We start from the raw sequence: 18,699 nt of genomic DNA on the forward strand, positions 1-18,699 counted from the left end.
CCTCACATTAATGAGGGTTGTTGTTTTTGTACTCCGGTGTAATGTTACAATCACCGACCCTCTCGGTTACATGTACCGGTACCGGTCCGGATAAACGAGCCCGACTGCATGTGGAGGAGGCTGCAGAGAGCAGGTGGAGGAGAAGTTGGAGGAGGAGGAGGAGGTGGAGGGACATTAGTAGAAGAGAAAGACTTTCGGCTCGACCTGAGCAGGTTCAAAGTTTGAATTGATGTGATGTAATGCATTGATGTGATGTAATGAATTGATGTGATGTAATGAATTGATGTGATGTAATGAATTGGCGTGATGTAATGAATTGATGTGTGATTTCATGAATTGATGTGATATAATGAATTGATGTGTGATTTCATGAATTGATGTGATGTAATGAATTGAAGTGATGTAATGAATTGACGTGTGATGTAATGAATTGACGTGTGATTTAATGAATTGACGTGTGATTTAATGAATTGATGTGTGATTTAATGAATTGATGTGTGATGTAATGAATTGACGTGTGATTTAATGAATTGACGTGATGTAATGAATTGACGTGTGATTTAATGAATTGATGTGATGGAATGAATTGACGTGTGATGTAATGAATTGATGTTAGGTTAAGTTAGGTTAGGTAGTTACTTTATTAATCCCAGAGGGGAAATTTTTTTCGCTACAGCAGCATACAGGAAGCAATAAGATAATAATAGAATAATAATAAATAAAGCAATAAAATAGCAGTAAAAAATATTAAATATAAAGTATAAAATATAAAATGCACAGTATATACAGTACAGTATATATCTATATATATTATATACAAACAACCAAGAAACACAAACAACAATGATATTGTTGTGTGATGGATTTTGCCAGAGGTGAGTTATTGTGATGTAATGAATTGATGTGATGTAATGAATTGACGTGTGATATAATGAATTGACATGTGATGTAATGAATTAACGTGATATAATGAATTGATTTGATGTAATGAATTGACGTGATGTAATGAATTGATGTGATGTAATGAATTAACATGTGATATAATGCAGCGTTGTTCATGTTGCAGTCGTTACAGAACTAAATCAACTCCTCCTCTCTTATTATCTCCACTATTGTAATGCAGTTCATTAGAAGTAGTTGGAGACTCACTGTCTGCTGTCTCTGTTGTCCAGTTTGACTCCTGTGTTGCAGATCAGGGGGACAAGCTTCATTTATATGCATCTGTATATTTCAGTCATTGGACAAATTAATTCTGATTCTATTGTTTTCATAAAGCAGGCTGCTCCGTCCACCAGACAGACAGAGGACCAGTGGGACATCATGCATAAAGTCACCGAGAGGTTGAATGTCAGACGGACCGCTTGGTGGGGAAAAGAACTGCAGCCACAGGACTGTCATACAGAACACTGAACACCTTCCAGCGAGGGGGCGGAGCTTCAGCTCCTTCAGGACACGCCCCCCCAGTCTCAGAGCAGAGAAGACTGATGATTTTCTCACTATTTCAAAGCCTAATTTAACAAACTTGTCTGGTTTTTTTCATTCAAATTTGGATGGGTAGTTAACAACCCATACTTCTGTGGTGTGATGAACTTAAAACTCATTTTCATTTCTACTTTACAGCATCTTTAACAAGGAGTTTTCCCTCCTAGCTGATGTGGGAATTGTTGAATTGTTGGTTTCTCTGTATAATATTGTAAAGACTTTATGTGTTAAATGCCATGAAATAACCTGTGTTGTGATTTGGCGCTATATAAATAAAATTGAATTGAAATTGAAGCTATTGGCAAAAAAATAATGGCAACAAACTAACGGCAACAAACTAACAGCAACAAAGTAACGGCAACAAACTAACAGCAACAAAGCAAAGGCAACAAAGTATCACCAACAAACTAACAGCAACAAAGTAACGGCAACAAACTAACAGCAACAAAGCAAAGGCAACAAAGTATCACCAACAAACTAACAGCAACAAAGTAACGGCAACCAACTAACGTCAACAAACTAATGTCAACAAACTAACGGAAACAAAGTAACGGCCGTGTGGGAGTAATGTCACCGCTTGTCGTTGTAGTAATGAATATCGTATAACTTCTAATATAACTATGAAAAACAAAACCTACAGTTAAAGTTGTTTGTTTAGTAGATACAGTTATTATGAAATAAACACTAGAGTCACAGTTTACAGTTTCTGTAAATTAAAGTACATTTCCTCACTGATGTTTGTTCATTCTTCTGCCAAGTTTCTTTTGGTTCGATATTTGATGCTGTACAAGTTCAGAAATGTCCGTTTGTTTGAAGCACATTTAAACACGAGTCAAAACCTCATCAAACCCAATGAAACAAATCAGAGAGACTTGACACAATAAAGCAACTCAAAAATAAAAAAGGGTGAAAGTGGTCATGATTGGCAGCTGTTCTGAATAAAGTAGTGGTTAAGAAACAAAACAATCAGTTCATATTCTACAGGAAACGATACTAACAGGTGTCGTCAGGGATCTGGAACACTTTCACACTTCTTTCAATAAGTCATGTATGTTTGCAAGGCTAAATTAATCAGTAACTTAGTGTTCATGCTAATGCTAGAAAGCTAAGAGCACAACCACTGCATGGGAAAAGCAGTTGATATGTAGCTAGCAAGCTAAACAGGTAGCAGTTACTAATTCTTTTTTAGCAACAAAAATGTTTCGTGTACATGACAGTTTAAGACAGTCAAGATGGCATCAGCTGGGCTAATGTGCTCACATTTAGGCCACACACACAAGAGGCGGGACCTCTGTGGTTTGTCTCCAGCCCACAGACTGGATATAAAACCACAGACTGGATATAAAACTACAGACGTGTCCACCCCCACCACCCGCAGCTTCTCACTCAGCAGCAGTGGTTGGATGGTGTTAAATGCACTGGAGAAATCAAAGAAAGGTCTGAAAAATGGTTCTGATGCAGAAGTGTCTTCAGCTGCAATACCAGCGAGTGCCACTAGAGGTCGGCTCCAAAAAGCCTCCGGCTCCATAGACTCCCATTCAACTTCTCTCATCAAATCCAAAGTGAATAAAATGTGTCCATCAGTTCTCTCGGTGTTGTTAGCTAAAGTCACTCCTTCTTATTAGTTTTCTGGAGGTCCATCTGAAAATAATCCCTCATTCATTAGAAAAGAAGATTCAAGAAGACCTGTTTTTGGGGACGTGTCTGTTTGATTGACAGGCCTGTGGTGCAGTCAGGTTACAGCTATCAGTGGGCGGGACGTAGTATCGTCAGGTTTCCAATCAGATCGGTCAGATCCACCGCTGGCTCCTCCCCCAGCTCGTCCAAATATGGTCACTTCCTGCTCCAAACCGCTCCGAACTAGCAAAGATGGTGACGGACAGAATCTGAACTGGAGGCTTCATAACGTTCACAAACCAACGATGACATCATCACTGCTGGATGATGACATCACTGATGGTTGATGACCTCACTGATGGTTGCCACGTGCTCCAGCCCCCAGTAACTACTGCAGTCTTCCACCTTTACATTTGGTCTGTGGTTGGAACAAAAAGCGACCTGACAGCCAGCATGAAGCCAGAGCTGCTGTTTAACTGGAGAACATCCAGGACTAAAACATCACTTCTGTTGATGTCCAGCTGTTGAAGTATCCGGCACAAAGCTGCAACATGTTATGCTTCAGTTTCTATGACAGTGTTTCCAGTAGTCTGACGGCTTTGGGAAGGTGGGATAGTCCAGTCAGGACTAGCAGGGTCTACCATCAACAAGGTCAATTTCTTGCCACTATCAGCTGAATCGGGGATATTTCGGCCAGATTTTCTAAAGTTCGGGTCCCCCACTTGTTCATTAATACATTAATGTTGGTTTTTATTTACAGTAACGGAACCGTCGGTGTTGTTGCGGTAAACTGGAGTGGATTTAACGTGTCTCTGCTCTTCGCTCCATGTGTGTGAAGAGGAGGCGGAGCGACCTTCATCAAACACACAGAGAGCCGAGGAGGCAGAAAAGTGACAACTCAATGCAGCAGAAAGGAAATTATTCAAACAACAACATATTGTCTTTCTTTTGCAGTGTGTACGATTTAGTGGCGAAGGTGGAGATTGCAACCGATTGAAACCTCCCCTCACCTGCTTCGTGGTGGGAGATATGAAGGACGATTTATAAGGTACAAGTCTTTGTTTTAGGTGATTATATAATAATGAGAAAATAATTATGAATATTATAATACATATGAACCTTTCAGGTCAAAGACCATAGCGGATGTACAAGGGCTCTTTATAAAAAGTCAATAACTTTAGTGTGATATGTAACAAAAATAAGGTATCAGGTATCACATCTCTGACCAAATATCTTAATATCAATATTACAGCAATATTGAAAGGATGCTAACCCTAACCCGGGGTACGTACGTGGATGAAAGGCGCCCTCGGCGGCCGGTCGTACTGATTCCGCCTCTCCGGTGCCGTGGTCGGAAATGGTCCGCAGGTTCGGGGAGGCAGGTGCCCGGGAGGAGGGACAGAGAACGGCCCCCCGAGTCTGAAAGGAGGGCCGTGGGGCGGCGGGGGTCCGAACGGCGGCGGCGGCGGTCCGTACGCCCGTTTCTCCAGCCGGTACATGGCCGTCTTCACGAGGGACGGTAACTTCAACGACACCGGTGAAGAAGTCTAAATAAAACGACACGCTTATGGCCAATGTGATGTTTCTGACTCTTCTCTGATCTCACGGTGTGGCTCACCGATGATCGCCGCCACCGGAAAGTGCACCAGGAACACACGAAAAACATCCGGAGCAAATATTTCAAAATAAAGGTCTACGTTTGGTCGGACGCTTTAAGTGACTTTAAATGTTTCAAACCATCACTTTCATATGCTAGAGCTCATTATTATTTTGTATTTAATACACTACAAAAGATATGAATTAAAACATCTTTGGTCAAGACTATTAGTTTAGTACTAAACCACTAAAGCTAGAAAATAAATGCTTATGTTTTGCTTTAAGTTATGAATGAACAGTTCATGTTTGTGTCATTCAATACCGGTTTGTCTTTTAGTTAATGTAGCAAACACTGTTGACTGGCTGCTACCACTATTTACTGTGTATTTATCATATATATATATATATATATATATATATATATATATATAGCTGTACATTGGTTGTCAATTATTGTCAGCTGTGGATTTGCTTGCTTTTTTCATGAATATGCAGATATCCGTCTTTTGTACAATACAAACTGAAATGAGCTGTCTGGCCACTTGGAGAATTTGACAGTTCCTGATTTAATCAGACGACTGAATGGAAAGTGATAATATTCTCGTTTCAGCTTTTATTGCTCATTCACACATCCATGCAAACTTTCCAACATCCATATCTGTATGCATACAATCTTCCATGAGCAGTACAAGATGACATCTTTTAAATAGATAACAAAGGAGATCCCAGTCAAATCTACCGAAACAAAATGAGGACTGGAAAAAAATAACCTGTATTCAAGTAATCATCAAATTCAATGACGCTGTAAGAATTTCAAGAACCCGACACGTGATAATGATGTGCATTTCTAATGTCAGATACACAGTAGGTGCACCAACACTGAAATTTTAAGGAACTTTTTCCTGTTTTCAAAACCGATATCCAATATAAGGCTAATTAGGCATCAATAAGAGGTCAAAACAGCAGAGTCCAGCTAACCTGCTAGCTGGCAGTCAGCTAATCGACTGCTAACCAGCAGAGCTGTTGGCATGAAGAGTCGTAATAATGAAGCAAAGAAAACACAGCGGGATGAAGCAGAACTCCAGCAGAACCGGTCTGTGTATGATAATTACTGCAGAACAGTCGGTAGAGTGTATACTCCTCTTTTAACACTTCAGTCAACTTCCAACCACACTGCAGCCTGAGGAGGAGGAGAAGGAGGAGTGACGCGTTCAGGTGGACTCTGCTGTGATGCCGTGCTGCGTCTTCAACTGGTGTAGTGTCGGCCCTGGTTGAAGCCAGCTTGGTTGTAGTTCTGACCGCCATGTTGGAAGAACTGTTCAAACTGTCCTCCTTGGTTAAAACTCTGTCCCCCTCTCCCTCCCCAGCCACCTCCTCCTCCTCCTCTGCCTCCTCTGCCTCTACCCCCCCGACCTCCTCGTCCCCCGCCTCTCTCCTGATGCCAGCCTCCGTCTTGGTGATAATTGCCATGGTAACCACCTCCACCACCACCTCCTCCTCCTCCTCCATGGTATCCCGGGTCCTGGAAGCCTCCGAGGTTGTTTCCTCCTCCTCCTCCGTAACCTCCTCTCCCTCCTCCTCCCTGATGACCTCCTGCATCCTGATGGTGGCTCTGGTTGTAGCCACCTCTCCCTCCTCCCCCTGCCCCCACCCCATCTCCCCAGCCTCCCTGCACCTTCCCCCCTCTGCCGCCTCCACCTCCTCCCCTACCTCCCCTGTCTCCATGTCCTCCTCCTCCGCCTCCTCCTCTCTCGTAGCCTCCGCGCCCACCTTGGGAGTAGTGATCGTAGCCCCCCCTGCCGCCGCCACCTCCATGCCCACCCCCCCCATAGTGTCCTCCGCCTTGGGGAGCATCCTGACGCTTCTGCCAGGAGGGCATCTCGGGGGGCGGCGGCTCGATCTCACAGGGCCGGCCCCCCCGGTCCGGCACGCGGCCCATCAGAACCTGAGGAGGAGACGTGTTGAAATAAAACAGTGAAGCCTGTGAGCCAAGTCCGATCTCAGCTTTGATGTTACTTTTCCCCGTCTGTATGAACACTGGAGGCTCCATAAACTACAATATTTATTCATATTAAATAAAACATGCACTTCAACAACACTCCAAACATTCATGAAACCAGATGAATCCAGACTATAAAGAACATATGAAAGAAGAAGGTGTGACGACACTGATGAACCCACCTTATTAATGGCACATGCCGTTTTCTCTCTTATCTTGCCACTGCTTGTGCGGAGGATTTTGGAGAAGTCCTGTCGAGCAGCAAGAAGGTGGGCGGCAGAGATTTTACTTTTGGCGCCGAGGGCTGAACGCAGCGGCTGGTAGACCTTCGCTAACTTCTCAGCATGCGTCTGCAGGAACACAGGACAACAACACGCGAAGCATACGAGTCACATATGAAGAGAAAATAGGAAGAACACAACAATAAAATCTGAAATGTGTTTTCACCGTGTTTGGTTTTTAGCAGGTTTTTGAACAAGAATCGCTTTGAGATGGTGAGAGGAGAATCATCAGTGTCTCTATAGAACTCAGACGGTCATCAAACCACAGCTGCAACAATCAGCTGATTCAGCAACTCAAACGCATCAGCAACTATTTTATGAATCGATTAATTAAAGTTGTTCCCTCACTTTACAATAAACCAAATATCTTAGACCAGTGTTGTGTTCCAGATGTTCTACTTGTGTTCCAGATGTTCCACCTGTGTTCCAGATGTTCTACCTGTGTTCCAGATGTTCTACTTGTGTTCCAGATGTTGTTCTTGTGTTCCAGATGTTCTACTTGTGTTCCAGATGTTCTACTTGTGTACTAACACTAACATCAGAACACTACCAGTTCCAGGATGAAGCACTCAGAACGCTGCAGAAAAAGACAAGTTTGAAACTCTGGACGCTTTCCCCCCTAAACGGTTGCCATCTTGGCTCCGTAGTGGAAGGGGCGGGGCCACCGACGTAAAGGATTTTCAGATTAAAAGCGTGTGAGGAAGCTGCAGCTGTTCCTGAACACAAAGTGTTTCTTTTCCACTGCTGCTGCTGGACAGAAGAATCAGTGTGTTTGTGGAGTGCAGTGTGTGAGCAGTGTGATCTGAAACAACATGACTGTCGAGATGAAGACATAGTAAGAGTCCGAACATGGAAGAGAACTATTTGTTCGGGTACTAGAGGAAGTACGTTCTCTGGAACACAGCATGTGTCAGATGTCACATTTTTCAGTCTTTGATATTATAGACTATGCGAATAATTGATTTCTTATGGAAAATGGAACAATCACCAATCAATCCAACAACAGCAAGCTGTTTACTTGAATCAAAGTGTCTTGTTTCTGATACTATTAATCTAGAGAGGATGCAGCTGTGTTCTCCACAACACGGTGATCATCTGTGCAACATGCATGAAACATGTAACATGACAGAGTGCGGAATTATCCAACCAGCTGGAGATGGTGAAACATTCAACATGGCTTCAGTGTGTGTGAACACAATGACAGGAAGTAACTCCACACCGGATAATTTTCAGTGTGTACGTTCGGCCTTTTTCACTTCTCCATTGAACTCGATGGTTGATAAACTCCGAGGTTAAAGAGACTAAACACATCATCTTCCTGTTTGAAAGGCTTAAGTTGTGCTTCATCAGATTTAAGTTGCCACGTACCTTTGCTCTATCGGACCACCCGAAGGACTGCACCGTCACATCCAGACGCTTCAACAACATCTTCCTTCTCACTTCATACTCATTTACTAGGGCTTGGTTTATAGCTTCAATTTTTTCCTGGCAGAGAGGAAAAAAACACGGAAAAGAGAAGAAAAGAGGGTTATTGCTGCCTGCGGAGTTCCCTGACTGAACGGTAGTGGTTTGACAGTGTTTACCAAGTGCACGGGTCCGAGGGGCTTCTTCAGCAGAGGCTCTCCGACATGATGTGGTGGGACTCGACTGAGGGCTTCTTTCAGCTGAGACCAATAAAGAGAGCATGCAGATATAAATGCACGGATGGACACTTCTAAAATCAGGTTATACTTGACAGCAGATACAAGATATGTGTTTGCAGCATTTAACCCTTTGAACCCTGTAGACTATTTTCAGGGTGATTTTACTACCTTCACTTTTAAGATCATACCTTTACTATTGTTGCAGCTAACCATTCATGGTATATCTTGGTTTTATCAAGACAGTGCAGGCTATCCAAATCTTTCATCATTCAATTTGATAATAATTAGAGGTTTCTTTATATTAGCCTTTATATGTTTTGTCTTATAAAATTGTTATGTTTTTACATGTATCTCACCATAAAATACTGTCAGTAGAGATATCTTTTTATAGTTGTGTGGAGGAGATTGTCTAGAATTTGTTAATATCTGAATCATGTTTGTGGGACACTGCATGACTCAGCAGTTTGAAAACATGGAAGGAAAATAAATGTCATGAATGACTTCGGGTGTCCAGGGACCCAAACAGGGACTCACACTCAGGACATGATATGTGCTGATAACTCAGCTGTAGTGTAGGCCCACTAATATGTTGTTATTATTATTATTATCATCATTATTATTATTACAAAGCGGGAGGTAATGTCAGCTCTACGTTGGAGACTGTACAGAGGTCAGCTGTGATTTTAAAACGGGATAATGTGAAAACTCTTTGTGCTCCAGAGAAACGAGTGGTATCATCAGAGGCTCGTTTCTGCTGGTTATTTTGATATTCAGAGATCAGGACTTCTGGATTTCTTCAGTTCAGAGTAGATGGAGGCAGAACTTCATGAGTGGAACGATGATTAAACTTGCTGCAACTCTGAAGCTGATTTTCTCTGCAGCGCTTCGTCACAGAGAAGGAACAGACACTTTAGAAAAGCTGCCGTGGTGCAGTTTCATAGGATGTGTGTGAATTTGAAGACACTTTGCATTCATCGGGTTCTAATGGTTAACGGCAGCTTATATTATATAATGTCCTATTACTGTGTAGTATAGTAGTTCCACAGCTCGCTTGAAATACAGGCTAAAACCTGACTAGATGCCGTTTATGTTGTGAGTGCATACATCCTTCCTGTGACACCGGCCCAACTCACCTTCTTCTCAATGCCACTGAAGAACTGAAACATGGTGATGTTGGCGGGAGGCTTGGACATGCCCAGAGCCACGCAGATGCCCTTCAGCTCCTGGAACACGGGGCTGCCGGACTCCTCAGCTTTCTTCTGGGGCTTGTTGACCAGGATCATCCTCGACGCCTCCAACTCTGACACCAGAAAGGCTGCATTAGAGAAATGGAAATAGGTTTGAATCTTACTGCTGTTACATAATGAAACATGATGACAGAAATAATTACCAAAAAAAAGCAGTTTTCTTGTGGCACACAGATGTGACTAATAACACTGATGATGTCTTTTATTTCAGCAGGGAGGATATCGTATGGAGCTCAGACTGAATCGCCACCAACTGATCTTGAGCCACATTTCTGCCAAATCAGTTGTTGGTTGATGTGCAGTCTGATTACTAATCCCCTGAAAGATCAATGATCCTGCTCCCGGCCTATCAGATGGATCTGTCTGTCCCTCAAGACTCCTGTTGAAATCCAAAGTCAGCTTGTTGTAATGTAGTAGAATATTTTATGGCTAAAACTTATGAAGATGTTTTTGTGTCTTTATTATGCAAGGGAAAAAAAACTAAAATGTTTTGAAAGCAAATTTCTCAAACTGCAATTAAAAATCAAGTTTGTAAGCAAAAATATAGAAACAGAATATAATTATTTGCATTGCAAACAAATTTGCTTTTACAGTTTTGGTCACTGAATTAAAACCTTTGCTTTTAAATAAAAAAAAACCTTTTCAATCTGACTAAAACTAACAAAATTGTTAGAGCCAAACTTTATTTTGAGTTGCAGTTTGAGAAATTTTCTTTCAAAATGTTTTTTTTTTGCTTACATAATAAAGACACAACATTTCCTTCATAAAACTGAGCTTCCTGTGATATAAACCTGAACGTTTCTGTAAAACAGACGGATCCGATCTTCTGCGTCTTCCACTCATGCAGTTCATTTTGTTCTTCTTACTTTCCATAAATAGCAGTTTCATAAAGTAACGCAGCCTGTCTTTCTTGCTTTTCCCCCCACATTTAGGACGTAGTAATCATGTCTGGATGAACTTCGCTGGGACTGACGGAGGACAAAATGTACTGAGGATTTAGTGTTTCCATTCAGTGGGAGCAGCTGTATCAGAGCTGCTCAGCAGGTTCTGGCCAGTTCAAATTGCACACATGTAGAGTCCGGCTATCTTTGTGTGTGCCGAGTAAGTCAGCATGCACAGTGCAACAGCCGTTGGACTAACACACTTTGCTGTCATGTCATGAGCTACACCCGTGTTTAACCATTCAGAATATCTGCATGAGTAAAGAGTTTATGGGGAGAAGTTAAGCATTTAACCGTCTCTACACGATGCTCTTCTTGACTCTTAGAAACACGGCTGATCGAGAGAAGACCGAAAACAACTGCAGACGTGAAACAAGTCACAGCAGCTCTGAATGTTGTGTGGGACATTCAACAGTTTAAAGTGGAGTTAGCTGACAGAATTAAGTGGGAAATGTCTGTTTTCCCATGTGAAGGTGGTGCATCATCGTTCAGCATTTAAACACTTGTTTTTACTCATGGGCTAAAAAACGAGGATTAAACTATTACCAGCTTGCCAGTCTAAAAGGTATAATATATATATTTATTTTTTCACAGAGCAAAATGTCATTGTGAAAAAAGCAACACTGAGGTCAACCAACTTTAAGACAGAGAACTTATAACTATCAGATGGTTAAAACCGGATCGAATCCCCTCCACATACAATATATGGATCCAAAAATTATGGGACATCTATCAAATGGAGCGAATCACATATTCATTAAGGCTCCAAAAGTCTATCTTTACTAAACGATGGGGTCCTATCGCAGCATTATTAATACAATGAGGGTTACCACTGTATGTTGCTCGGCCCTCGGGCTGAACTATTATCTGTTAACTCTCTCTATACACACACATTATACACTATCCTCTCTGAAAATCATATATAGCACCTACGATACTAAATTCAGGAGTGGACAATTATTACTTTTTCATCCCTTGTTTTATTTTTATTTATGTATGTAATCAATTATTTATTCTTATTTCCCCTTCTTTTTTCTCTTGGAGTGAGCACCATTTAAATGTTTGTTGTTCTCTCTATGTGTTGTACACTGTACCTGAATATCATGTGTACCAAGACTATATACAGTTGAAAAATGGACAAAGAAAGTAACTGCCTGGAAATGCATGTTGTTATGTTGTTGAAAACTAAATAAACAGTGAGTTAAAAAAAAAGAAAAAAGACAGAAGTTCCACAACATTCACTAATGTCACATCTGGCATAGAAAATCAACTAAACTCTGAAAAAAACGATGCAGCAGTTTTAAGTTTGGTAGTGGCAGAGTAAAAGTACCAAACCAGGGTGTTTCACATGCTACAATAATGATTTCTTTCTTTCCAAATCCAGCACATCATTGAGAAAGCGACCCAACCTACTCCAACCCAACAGCTAAAACTGACACCGACACAAAACACATGCAATACAAAAGAAATATCTGCCACAGGTGTCGGACCTGAGAGCCCCTGAACACCTGGAACACAATCTGTGTGAGATCACACATCTCTCCCCTCTAACCTTTGTTGCAGATATTACGATGGAACAATATTATTCTAAGAAGAACATGTAGTTACTGAAACAACTTAAAACACCTGATCTGCTTGTACCGCCTCCTGGTGGTCGCTACCGGCACAGCACCTTACAATATCCCCATTTCCCCCTGGTGTTAACGTGATCTGATTGGTCTGTGCATTCATAGCCTTTATCTTGAGGGTACTTGCTGACATCTGATCCGAGGCCCTGTTCACACCCAACATACACATCCCTCCTGGGTGATCCGATCACACGCGGCCAGCTGTGAACGCACCCGGGTCTGCTTCAGATCCAAGGTGCTCAGACCCATCAGTGGGTGTTCTGGGACGCATACGGCCTCATTCTTCCAGCAGCGAGAACGTACATGTGTCCTGGGCCACGTTGATGGATCACCTACTTAACTGTCATCCTTTAAATAAACAATAACAATATCTCCTGTGTGATTGACAGCTGAACTGTACATGAAGTAGGAGGGATTTACTGCAAATTGAACTGGTGGCTGTAGAGAAGCTGTTTACTGAACACACAGACTGTCTACCTGATGCTGGTTTCACCGAAGTCTACTCTGGGTTTAGTTTTATCCATTTTTTTTAAGTTGATATTGTTTGTAATTTCTGACACAGTTGAGGAAGCCCTGCCTACTTACACATTATCCACTGCAGTGCAGAGCCTACACTCTCTTCCTTAACTACTGTCAATCAAGAACAAGGACTCTCAATAATGAAAGCTAAACCACCTCCAAAGGTTGTCTATTTGATCCAACCATCAGTGATGTTATCGATCATCAGCCATCAGTTAGGTCAGATCTGATTGGAAACCTGCCGACATTACGTCCCGCCCACTGATAGCTGTAACCTGACTGCACCACAGGCTTGTCAATCAAACAGACACGTCCCCAAAAACATGTCTTCTTGAATCTTCTTTTCAAATGAATGAGTGATTATTTTCAGATGGACCTCCAGAAAACTAATAAGAAGGAGTGACTTTAGCTAACACCACCGAGAGAACTGATGGACATATTTTATTCACTTTGGATTTGATGAGAGAAGTTGAATGGGAGTCTATGGAGCCGGAGGCTTTTTGGAGCCGACCTCTAGTGGCACTCGCTGGTATTGCAGCTGAAGACACTTCGGGATCAGAACCATTTTACAGACCCGGAAGCTACGAACTCTTTTATATCCAGTCTGTGGTTTTATATCCAGTCTGTGGTTTTATATCCAGTCTGTGGTTTTATATCCAGTCTGTGGCCTGACCTAATCCCTGCATTAACGTGGGTTTTCTCTTGTCCTGATAAGTTATCTGAAGACAGATCTCGTTAGCTGATACGTTAATGCAGCATAAAAGATTAGTCTGACTGTCTGACAACAGAGATGTTGTTACAGAGTGCTGTTTTCATACTGATGAGCAGCAGACAGTCGGTCCTGTTGAGGAGCCTCTGGGTGACATCTCCGCTGGTGAGGACGGAGTATGGACAGGCAAGCTCCGACAGCAGGCCGCTCATCTCCAGCTGGAAGCTCTCCGCCTCACTCGGACCTGGGACAGGCAGCAGCACAGGAACACTCAACACATGATGTCATTTAGAGCTTACAGTTATTAAAAATGCCCAAATGTAGATTTGAATCCTTTTACTTTGATTTAAGAGCTGATTGTTCAACCTAAACCATAGCACATGTTATAAGTATAGCATTTCTTTGCCAACCTTCAACCTGCAAGAAAATGAAATAATAACATAGAACTATTGGATGTGCAAGTATTCCTTTTATACAAGTTATCCTAACCCTGCATCAGGATCCACTCTAGTTCATTGAGATGAAAGAGAACTTACAGTTAGTGGCATGAACATTTTCCTCCAGTCTGCAGTAGAGTCGAATCTCTGAGACGATCCAAGCACAGAGCTTCGTAAACTCAGGAGAAGCTGCTCCTCCGCTAGCAGCCGAATCCAGAGATCCCTCCTCCAACAGAGGGCCCTGGTACCTACACACACACATATACACATATATAAAAACCTCAATTTCAAACCACAACTCTTCTCTCTTATCAGCACAGCGTGGCAGTGACGATCCGTAATATTGGAGTTCGGTTCCAGAAGAACATCTAAAGCCTTTTGGCCAAGTACCAACCGCACATGCCAGCCAAGCCAAAGCCCATTTTAAAATCGGGTTATTTAAGGAATCCTTGCTTATTGCCAAACACACATACTGCAGGTGGACTGGCTCGGGATCTCGGGATGCTAGCAGATACTTCGGCTTACATGTAACTAACCTTGAACCATTTTTCAGTTCCAGAACCAGAACTTAAGAGAGCAGGTGTGTACGTGGTTAACAGGGAGGAACGTGGTGCTGACATGCAACATGTCTGGCGCTATACACACATGTACAATCAACCTGTAGGTCTCCTGACACCGGTGTGTAAATCAATAGGAGCACTGAAAAAAAATCACCATCAGAGCGACGTTATTTACGACAGTAAGTTAGCCGTTTAGCTAAAATAAGCTATGTTACAAGGCGCTAGCTAAAATAGGAACGACGGCACCGGGCTGGTTTAGTGGAGCGCCAGTTCATACAGAGGCGGACTTGTTACGTTCTTTAACTCACCCTAAATCTTCAAGAGAGACCAGAATGTCATTCTCCATCCCAGTAGTCTGTAGTGAAGCTCTCAAATCACGTACTATGATAAGAGATTTTCACATCAGCCAGCTCAGCTGACGGTTAAATTCCTCCACTTCTTCTTTGGACACTTTAGTTGCTGTCAAACCTGCTCACACGGCGCTTTACCGCCACCTGCTGGACCGGAGTGCGAAAGCAGTGGTGCTAGATTAGGCCAGTACAGTGAACCCTCGCTATAACGCGGTTCACCTTTCACGGTCTCGCTGCTTCACGGATTTGCATCGTGCATTGTGTTCTGCATTCTGATTGGCTAAACAGTCTCTCCGCTTCTTCTCTACCTGTTTGTCAATAACGTTGCGGTTTAATATGTACACGTACGTAAAACAGCTTGCCAAATTTAAGTTTGCAAATTCTCTTGCAATTTCAAGTTTCTCTAAAACCCATAATGTCGACAAAACGTTCTGCACCGACAAAGGCACTTGCACTTGTTCTTCTCTCGAAAAACCACACCTGCACCGCGGGCTTTAGAAGAAAAAACCGCTCCAGAGCGGAGTCAGGATGCAGCGGCTCAGTCAGAAGAGCAGTGAAATACACGTGAGTCACTATTTGTCCGACTGTACTTTGTATTTTTTTTCATAATCATTTTTCATTTTCTCCCGTTCTAATCCAGTGACTCGGGTCGCAGTGGGGCGGTGCCGATCTCAGCAATTTGAAGCCTTCAGTTCATATTGATGATTCAAATTATTATTTTACAGTACAGTAGTTATTTGTAAAAAAAAAAAAACATTTATACAGTACTTTTATTTGTTAAACAAATGCTTGGGCCTGTAAAAAGGTTTTGTTCTTTGGTTTCAATGTATTATGGAGTATTTCATTGTATAATAATTGTAAAAAAAAAAAAAAGGTTACTACTTCACGGATTTCGCCTATCACGGTTTCTATTTGGAACGTAACCCCCGCGAAAAACGAGGGTTCACTGTATACTGTATACGGGAACTTTGACTTTCGGAAACATACACGCCCCGTTTTGGGGGAAAATGGTTGAACTTCTGGCTTGCCATAGAAACAAACGAAGAGTGTTCGGGTTGGGTAGGGGAACTGATCCTCCCGTCCGAATAAACGGGCGAGAGGGAGTGCACGGTCCATCCCAGGCAGGTCTCCCACCCCAACCCCTCTCCCTCGTATCCCATGCTTCCAATTAGGGTATTCCTGTCCATGTCACCGGGGTACCATCTCGTCCTCCACGGTGACCGACAAGGATCCCATTTGGGCTTATTAGTCCCTGTTCATGGTAAGTATATATATTTTGTATTTTTTTGGGGGGGGGTAGGTGGGTACAGATCCCGAAAAAAAAAAAATGAAAGTGGTTTTGTCTTATAAAAAAAAATGAACAATTTGTCTTCAATTCTTGTGCCTCTCGCGACGTTTCGACTTATTTTAGTCTTCATCAGGCGTGGGAACGAAAAAAATAAAATAAAAGTGGTCCCCTCGTGGTCTCTGAGTGTTTTTTGCTTGCTGGGCAGGTCATCTTGCCTTTTTTCAGCAGATCAAATTTGAGGACAGGGGTTGCTTCTGCATCTGCTCCTTTTGTAGAGCAGGGGTGGGCAAACTACGGCCCGCGGGCCACATCCGGCCCGTTGGTCTTTTTAATCCGGCCCCCCCGAAGATTGGTACAGAATTGCCCAAATCAAATCATATCATAATTATGACTGCATTCATTTGACCTTGTCCTGTAATACCTGGCGGTCCCCCAGGTGGTGCACTAGGCCGAGCTGCTCTCTGCTGTCACTCTGCTGCTGCTCTGAACACATCTGCAACAATGAACGGGCCAAAGAAAAGAAAAGTCGACAGCGAGCGCCGAGTGTTTAATAAGGAACGGACGACTAAATCCTTTTCCACTGAAGTCCGTTCGAAGGCTGTGTGTCTGATTTACCAAGAAACTGTTAAGATTTTAAAGGAATACAACATCAGCCGTCACTTTTCCACCAAGCATGCTCATTGCGCTAACAACCAGTCAACGCGGGAACGGACGGCGACCACTCGGAGGTCGGCGGGTAGTTTTCAGGATCAGCAAAACACCTTTATATGACAAACTGCCATCCAAGAATCAAGCACGAAGCCAAGTTATTTGCTGGCATTCAAATTAGCAAAGACCAGAAAGCCTTTCTCCGAAGGGGAGTTTCTCAAAGAGTGCTGGTAGAGTGTCCTGAGAGAAGAACAAATTAGAAAACATGAGCTCATCACGCAGGACGGTGACTCGCCGTGTTGAGATGATTGACGAAGACTTGGCTAGCAGGCTAAACAAAAAAGCGGAGTCATTTATATGATATTTCTTGGCACTGGACGAAAGTAATGACAAAAAAAGACACCGCTCAGCTTTTAATTTTTATCAGAGGGATTAATGACAAGTTTGAGATAACGGAGGAGTTTTTGGCCGTGGAATCCCTGAAGGGACACCGTGGGGAGAGGACTCATATGACGGCGTGTCGGGGGTCATCGAGAGGCTCCAGCTACCTTGGAGTACGCTCGCCAACGTTACCACAGCCGGATCGGCAAATCTGACTGGAAAAAACATCGGGTTGCTCAAAAGAATCCAGGAGAGGGTGAAAGAGGACAACCCTGAGCAGGAGGTCATTTTCTTACACTGTGTAAATCCACTGCAGCTCGACCACGTAGTGAAGCCGGTTGTAGAAGTGATTAACTTTATTGGAGCGAGGAGACTTCACCATCCTCAGTTTATGAAGTTTCTTGAAGAAACTGACTCTGATCACCAGGACTTGCTTCACCACTCCAACATCTGCTGGTTAAGTTTGGGGAAAGTATGTCAACGAGTGTTGGAGCTCAAACAGGAGATTATCTCATTTTTGGAGCTACTTGAGAAAGCTGACGATGTTCCTAAGCTGAGTGACACAGATCGTCTTTGTGATTTATCTTTTGCTGAGGACGTACTGACACACATGAATGAGCTGAACGTGAAGCTACAAGGGAAAGACCAGTTTGTCCATGAAATGTACACAAACGTCAGAGCCTTCAAAACCAAGCTAGCTTTATTCTCAAAGCAAATGTCAAACAAGTCATTTGCTCATTTCCCCACACTGCCTACGCTGAAAGACGTCCTCGACATGAAGACATACAGGAAATCACTGGACGACCTGCACGGAGAGTTCTGCCATCGGTTCTCTGATTTTGGAAAAATTGACAAGTCACTTCAGCTGGTGTCGTGTCCCTCCAGCTGGTGTCGTGTCCCTTCAGCTGGTCTCATGTCCCTTCAGTCCCTTCAGCTGGTGTCGTGTCCCTTCAGCTGGTGTCGTGTCCCTTCAGCTGGTGTCCTGTCCCTTCAGCTGGTGTCCTGTCCCTTCAGCTGGTCTCATGTCCCTTCAGCTGGTCTCATGTCCCTTCACACAAGACCCCGTAACGGCGCCACAGGAGTTTCAGTTGGAATCGATTGATCTCCAATGTGACACCGTCTTCAAGAAGAAGTTCAACTCTCTTAAACTGGATGAGTTTTATGCTTCATTAAAGCAGCCAAATTTCCAAACATCCAGAAGATGCTGGTGTTGTTTGTCTCTACGTACGTGTGTGAACAGACTTTTAGTGTGATAAACACCAACAAAGCACCTCACAGATCCCAGTTGAGTGATGAACACCTCAGATCTGTTCTGAGAACACAACCAAACTAACAGCAGACTTCGATGCACTGACAGAGAAGGTGATCAACAA

At 42.9% G+C, this 18,699-nt stretch overlaps 2 protein-coding genes and 1 long non-coding RNA gene across 5 annotated transcripts in view; all 3 read right to left on the reverse strand.

Moving 5' to 3' along the window:
- LOC138633387 (uncharacterized protein DDB_G0287625) overlaps positions 1-4,749 on the reverse strand; it is a 231,828-nt gene extending 227,079 nt beyond the window's left edge. For all 3 annotated transcript variants that reach the window (XM_069719593.1, XM_069719592.1, XM_069719591.1), the window contains exon 1: positions 4,392-4,749. In XM_069719593.1, the coding sequence (XP_069575694.1) occupies positions 4,392-4,598 (207 nt within the window). In that variant the 5' untranslated portion in view covers positions 4,599-4,749. The remainder of the gene's footprint in view (positions 1-4,391) is intronic.
- Positions 1-18,699, reverse strand: part of LOC138633394 (uncharacterized) — a 160,249-nt gene that overhangs the window by 24,284 nt on the left and 117,266 nt on the right. The gene's annotated exons all lie outside the window — the stretch shown is intronic.
- On the reverse strand, positions 5,281-15,100 carry fam98a (family with sequence similarity 98 member A). The gene is made up of 8 exons (XM_069719573.1): positions 14,968-15,100; positions 14,199-14,347; positions 13,772-13,906; positions 9,752-9,933; positions 8,559-8,639; positions 8,344-8,460; positions 6,877-7,044; positions 5,281-6,640 (listed from the first exon to the last, which is right to left on the reverse strand). Exons 1-8 carry the CDS (start codon positions 15,003-15,005, stop codon positions 5,942-5,944), a joined length of 1,569 nt encoding a protein of 522 aa, XP_069575674.1. The 5' UTR covers positions 15,006-15,100; the 3' UTR covers positions 5,281-5,941.

This window comes from Brachyistius frenatus, unplaced genomic scaffold, assembly GCF_029030835.1.
Source record: "Brachyistius frenatus isolate BFR_SWC_R1_liver_20210118 unplaced genomic scaffold, ASM2903083v1 Contig_218, whole genome shotgun sequence".
In the NCBI taxonomy this organism is placed as follows: Eukaryota; Metazoa; Chordata; class Actinopteri; family Embiotocidae; genus Brachyistius; species Brachyistius frenatus.

Coding starts and splice junctions, on each gene's coding strand:
- fam98a (XM_069719573.1), bottom strand. CDS start 15,005: ATGGAGAATGACATTCTGGTCTCTCTTGAAGATTTAGG. Junction 13,907..14,198: donor AAATGTTCATGCCACTAACT/GTAAGTTCTCTT, acceptor TGCCTGTCCCAG/GTCCGAGTGAGGCGGAGAGC. Junction 8,640..9,751: donor TCAGTGGCATTGAGAAGAAG/GTGAGTTGGGCC, acceptor TATTGGTCTCAG/CTGAAAGAAGCCCTCAGTCG.